At 41.3% G+C, this 6,605-nt stretch overlaps 1 protein-coding gene across 1 annotated transcript; it reads right to left on the reverse strand.

The window, feature by feature from the left end:
- Positions 1 to 651: 651 nt before the first annotated feature.
- IL22RA2 (interleukin 22 receptor subunit alpha 2) lies at positions 652 to 4,851 on the reverse strand. Its single transcript, XM_077781758.1, has 5 exons — positions 4,833 to 4,851; positions 3,595 to 3,745; positions 2,650 to 2,828; positions 1,232 to 1,401; positions 652 to 807 (listed from the first exon to the last, which is right to left on the reverse strand). Exons 1-5 carry the CDS (start codon positions 4,849 to 4,851, stop codon positions 652 to 654), a joined length of 675 nt encoding a protein of 224 aa, XP_077637884.1.
- Between the last annotated feature and the right edge of the window lie 1,754 nt (positions 4,852 to 6,605).

A 6,605-nucleotide genomic window follows, 5' to 3' on the forward strand; every position in this document is an offset into this window, starting at 1 on the left:
AATCTTTTGGCTAGGCATATGATATGTGACAGTAGTCTAGTGATTGATGTAAGTAAAAACCCAGATTTTTCAGATCAGCTAGTGGAGATAAGTATTGCATTTTGGCTTATGGAAACTCATAGCATTTGATAACTGATTTGTTTTTAAAAACACTACACTGAAAAGTATCCATGAAAGGGGACAGGCTCATTTTAATTAATCCATCAGATCAATACCTGAGCAGAAAAGGCTGGCAGAGCTTGCAGGAGAATTGCATGTTAATAAAGTTGGAGGTCACTCATTTTTCTAGGTAATTATTACTTGACAGAAAAGCATTTATGAAAGCCATGCTATGTATAACTATTTAACTATACTGTGTACAACTGTTTAAAGAAAGGGAAGAAGCAGATATTTCTGAGGACAGTGACAACAGGCAAATAATTATCTATCCCATTCCTCTAATCATCTTGGCCTTGTCATTCTTACCCGGTGTGTATCTGAGATTATGTAAGTATTCCAGCTACTATTGTCATGTGGGATGGCAGTTTCTATGGCACAATTTTTTCTCTACTTTTGGAGAGTATCTGCCTTTGATGAGGGGATAAATCTTGACTTCCAAAGTCATCCCCAGTTTCAGACAGTGACTTACCTGTCTCAGTGGTGCCTGCCCTGTCACTGCAGCACAGTACACTGCCTGCTGCTGTAGGCACTGCTGTGGTCCAGCATTGGCATGTACATTTTAGCCACGATGCAGTAGCTGACTCCAGGTCTCAAATCTTCTATTTTAATAACCTTGTCTTTCCCTTCATACACCAGGACCCTGTTTTGCTTCATACAGAGTGGGAGAAAGAAGAGCCAGTCAAGCACATTTCCCTAGCAAGTGTGTCTGTGAGTAAAGTTTGATGAGAACAGAGGATGCAGAACAGCACATGGACTTATACAATCGCAATAGCATTAATAACTTATTTATGCTTTTTAAAGAAAATTCCCTTCCCCACCCAAATTCCATTCCTGTCCCAATTTTTTAAACTAGGTCATAGATTATGAAATATTAAGTTGATGGAAAATAATACAGGGAGGAATTACAACTCAATCAAATTAAATTCCTGAAATATAAGCCTACTTTGTTTTCAAACGCTTGCACAGTCATTGCTGCTCTCACAATCCCAGAAGACTGTTTCAACAGCAAAACAGCGCTCACACTTTTCTGGCTATTCAATGGCAAAGGGTTCATATCTGAATATACTCTTACCTCATCTAGCAAGTTGTTAATTATGAAGACTTGAAACAGCAAATCATAATAACTTGTCATTGGTATTTTGCTGCCTCTCTTCCTTCTATAAGGAGAACGTGGAGCCTGGAGCTTTACTGTTATGGATTTGTTGCTATGAAGCACAGTTACCAGTGGAGGTCCTATCATAGCTATGGAAAAAAACCCAAACACACTATAAACACAGTTATTGTTTATGAATAATATTTCCTAGAATGCAATTTGAATCCATTCAACAAATGCTCATGTTACTAACAATATATTATGCTGTATTTACTCCTCAAGTGCCACTTTGTAAATTCCTACTTCTTGGTGTTTATTTGGTTTGGTTATTGTTATTTTGAAGATGGCATTTCCTGCATTTGTAAAGCTATCTTTGAGCCAAAATTTTTGAAATCCCTTAGAGCTGGTGTTGCTAAGTGCTGACTGATCAAGCAAAATTCCAAAATTGCCCTAATTTGCTTTTTTTCCTCATATTTGTCTTTATGCTTTCTGCACAAAACATCCATTTAAACTATTTCAGCTGTGCCAAGGATGCAGTTTACATCATCACTTTCAAATATTTTGCAATCAGCTTGGTTAAACACAGCTAAGGCTTGAAACCAGTGCCTGCATACTTGTGTGTGCAGCACCAGCAGTGTGGGGACATGGGCAGCAGCTGCAACACGAATCTCTCCAGGAGGAGGAGGTGGCACAAGGCAAGGTGCTCTGGTTTTGCTGCAAGGTACTTTATGTCAAAGCTTGTGGTTTCATCTGTGCAGGAGGCTCAAGGTGGTTTGCACTTCAGGGCTGAGAAGTGATCCACACTGAAAATTTGATTTTGCATTGGCCAGTGAGGGGAAAACTAGTTAATTCATGGTGAACTTACTGGTAGGTAGACTGCTACTGTTCAGTGTTTGGGCAGTCCTCCATTTCTAACATACTCTGACACTATAATGACAGTGCTAGCCAAAAAGCTTTGCACATGTCCTTTCCTGCAGTCAGGACAACACATAAATGTGAGAAGGATAGCAGCCTCCCACCACACACTCTGTTCTCTCTTCTCCCCACAAAGAAAAATGCTTATTTTTGTTGTCTTCAGTCCTTTCCTCCAGCAGCACCAAAAATGCCTGAAAATTATTTCTGTATTTCCATGCCCAGAGAAAGAGCTTGAATTAAAGGGATCTTTTGATCTCCTAATTACTGGTAAATGGCTATTTAGCCATAATCGCTTGGCTTTCAAGTGTGTGGAGAATTTCTCTGGCATAGCACTTCACCTGAGAGCTATTGACTCACTTCTTTACAAACAGCTTTGTGGCTAGAAAAGGATTACCCATATTTGCAAGTTGTGAGCAGAAATTATACTTTCCATGCCATGAAGATCAATTTCCTTCCAGAGGGACATGTATATTTGTACTTACTTTCTCTCCAAGGAGTGAATCTGCAGCTGAGGCTCCAGTTGGAGTAGACACCAGCCAGGGCTGCTCTCACTCTGCTGTAGTAAGGCTCCTGGATGTCAGAGGTCTCATGTGTTAGGTCACAGACACGGCTTGAAATCCCCCAGCACTCATCTTTGTTTTGCCACGTACTCTGCCCATACCTATGGAGAAAGAGGAGGGATGTAAACTTTAAGGATCATTGCCCATGTCCATGCAGATTCTCAGCCATCTGTTTTACTCTAGTGGCACTAACAAGCATCCTGCCATGGAAAATTACTGCATTCAACTTGATAACAGCTAAGGTTGATTTCATGGGTGTTTGGGAGCTACATGTTTCTGTATTTTCTGAAAGAAATCTAAAGCAGATATATGGGTCACCAGCCCTGTCGGAAGCCACCTCTTAGCCACAGCTTAGCCAGAGTGTTCACTGATGGGCAGAATGCTGGATTTCACCAAACTGTTTCCCAAGGGCAATAGTGATTTCAGGCACTCACCAGTGTGCCAGGGATAGGAGCAAACCCTGGAGACCAGCCCCTAATGTTGCCTCAACCCTTCGATGCAAGGCACTCTGAGACACTTCTGTGGGCAAGGTAGGCCACTGAAATACATTCAATGTTCTATTACAGAATAACCTGACCTACCTAGACCTGCTTGAAGCAGGTGGCTGGACCTAGTGACTTTCAGAGGTCCCCTGCAAACCACATTTTGCCTCAAACCCTTGGTCAATGAGGGTGCAGAGCACAGTGCTGGAGGTGCCTTGTGCTGCTTGACTGCACCTCATGGGATTGGTAAGTGCAGAAAAACTGCAAGCTGGCAGTCAAGGAGGATGTGGCTGCTCCCCAGGAATGAGAACATCCTGTCACCTGAGGAATCATCTTAGCCCCAGCAGGGCTAAGCCCCAGCACAGTGGGTGGCCCCGGTACTTACACTTTGTACTGCACAAAGTAGAGCGCATCTCTCGCCTCTCTGGCCCACCCAGGCTGCCAATGCAAAGTGGTGTTGAAATTTAACGAATGGAACTCTACCTTCTGTGGCTTAATCGAATCTTGCAGGTCTTGGTTTTCCAAAACTAAAAGCGCTGCAGATAAGAAGGAATGATAATATAACGTGTTTGTCACAGGCACACTCCTCCATACTGGAATCAGAGGGTATTGCTGCAGACCGTTTTGTTTCATGCCTAGCAGACCATATGGAAATGAAATTTCCTGGATCTCACATTCAAAACTTTCCAAGGCACGAAGTCAAGCAGTTACAGAAGAAACACATTTAGAACTATGAAAGGAATACTTTTATGTGGTCTGAGTGAGGTGGGGTTTTTTGCTGTTTGTTTTAGGTTTGTTTGTTTGTTGTTATTTTGTTTTCCTTTTTCTTTTTTGTTGTTTTTTTTGTATATTTTTCTTTAGTGAGTTTGCTGCTGTGAAAGATGCCTCATGCATATCCCAGGAAAGAAACCTTTCAAATCTGTTCACAGAGTCTGCTGAGAGCATTCCCATTAATACTTAAAAGTCAAGTGCTCTTTGCATCTTTACTCCACAACTCAGCTTTAACCTGAAGAGATTATAGCTCTTTTAACTGTTGCCACAGTCATGGTTACCAGCTCCTGCCTAATAAACAACAATCTGAAATTCACTTCTTTTCCTGTCTGTACCACTGGAAAAGCTGTCTGACAGTTTTCAAGATCTTCTCTTTTCAAACTGCTATATTATTTACAACAGATTCAGTTAACAACCTCTGAATCATTCAAGCTCTAATATTTTTGTGGGTTTTGTAACTCAGATGACAGCAGCTTTTACCCTGACATAGAACAGAATCAGGTAAGATTTGTACTGGCTGCTGGAACTGGTAATACAGCCATGAAAAAAATCTAATGGGCAACACATTCCTTTTATCTGCATTTCAGAACCTGGAAAGATAAAATAACAAACTAATTTGAAATTGACTAGCTTTTGAAACCCACCAAAAGATACAGAGATTTATTAACTCATCCAAAAATTCATTAACAAGCCCTGTCCTCCCACCCCCCCCTTCCCTTCCCATACAGGAAAAGAGCAAAAAAGCCCTTACTTACAAGTTGTCTCATCCTGAAGCATATGCATCAGTAAGCAGAGGAAGGAAAACATGATTCTCCTCATGCTTAGGAGAGCAGCTCCATGACTGAAAAGCACCTCTCTTCCTCTTGGGCATGTCCTATGAGGAAGTAATTGTTAAGCACTCCAGAGTTCCCCTTATTTTCAGTGGTTTCCAAATTCCCCGGTTTGGCTTTGGTTTAATTTAGCTGAAAACATATGAGTAGCTCTAAATTAAACATGAGCAATTGTTCTTTCTTGGCAGTTGTGGTCATGTAGAATTTGGAAGTAATTATGAACTAAGCCATTATGAAAAATGTCCTTTTTTAAAGACACTAATTCCCAGATGATATCTGCCAATATTGCTTTACCTGATAAATTTGTCACAGAAGCTTTCTTGCTTGCTTGCATTTCTTAAAAAATACTGGTATTTTAAATATTTATTAAATATTTATTTATTTATTTATTTTCAACTCGAGTTGCTCAAAGCTGAACACAGGAAATTTTGCTCCAAAGATATAGAAGACCTACCCATGGGATGTGCTTTGGGTTTGATGGACTGCCTCTGGGCCAAAAGCAAGAGATGAAGTTTGCAGGTGTGCTGGTGGCAGGACATCATCTAGGGGGCTGTCACTGGAGGAAGGAGGGACTGTGAAATCACTTCTGGCTGTTGGGCAGCACATTCCCCATGATGGCTGCAGGAGAGATGATGGGATGCTGTGGAAGTTGCAGGACTGAGCTTCCAGACTGGAATTAGGAAGGTAAGCCCAGCCCAGAGGGCAAAGTGCCACTCTGGGTTGGACTTTCAGACTGCTCGGAATCGTATGCCTCAACTGCTGCAGGTGTGCTGCAACACTGTCAGTGTTATCCTCTGGATCCTGCCTGCCCAGTATGCACATCCCTGCAAGCTTGACCCCAGGGCTGGGGATGCTGGGGCTCTCTGGTGAAAAAAATCTCACTTTGTGCTTGCAAATGCTTTAATGCCACATGCATGTCTGCCTGGTGGGAGATGAGCTTTGTGTTCCTGGGATGTGTGGAAAGCTTAGACGATTTGGTTGCTGGTGGTGAACGTGGTGCTACTGCCTAGCCTTGCCCCTTACTCTTCCCTCCCCAAAAGCTCCCCGATGCTGACACCCACTGGTACTTCACTGCTCATACACTAGTGGGACTAAGCAAAAGTCAGGATATTTTCTCTTTTTACAAACTCATGATGATAAGCAGAAGGAGAAAAATGCTAATTTTATAAGACTTTGTGCAGCCCTGTGCAACAGCTTCCACAAAAGGAGTAATGGATGTGAAGTCTACCTGTCTAAAACCAAATAATTTTCATGAAATCATCTTTACTTTGGGAGAAGGTGGAAACAGAAGACTTGTCAAGTCTTGCACAAAAAAAAGTGCAAGTTCTGGTTCAAATGAACTTATTTAAAGGCCACCAGTTATACTGAGCAAACTGAACAACATTTAGTCAGGAAGCTGATTTTGGTTAGATAGATGGGCACAGGGTCTCAGTTCAGCTGATCATTTATACCTCATTATACTAACACCAAACCTGCCCCATATATAGTAAAACGCTAACTGTGTAGCTTTGAATAATGAATTAGTCAAACAAATCAAGGGAATTAAAGAACTGAGAAAAAAATGAAGGAATGAAACCCCACCAAAATGAAGGCAGAAGTCAGAAAGTCTATCTCTGGCTGCAGATTGTTTATCTATCCATTTCCCAATGGAAGTGGATAGATAAAAAAAAACTTTAAATCATTTATTTACTTTAAATAGTTTCCCATGCCAAATTCAATTAGTATTTCATCATGTTATATGACCTCAAGTACGGGAATAGGAATTTTCACAAACCAATCACTAGACTGAAAAGTC

Source organism: Lonchura striata, chromosome 3 (assembly GCF_046129695.1).
Source record: "Lonchura striata isolate bLonStr1 chromosome 3, bLonStr1.mat, whole genome shotgun sequence".
Classification (NCBI taxonomy): Eukaryota; Metazoa; Chordata; class Aves; order Passeriformes; family Estrildidae; genus Lonchura; species Lonchura striata.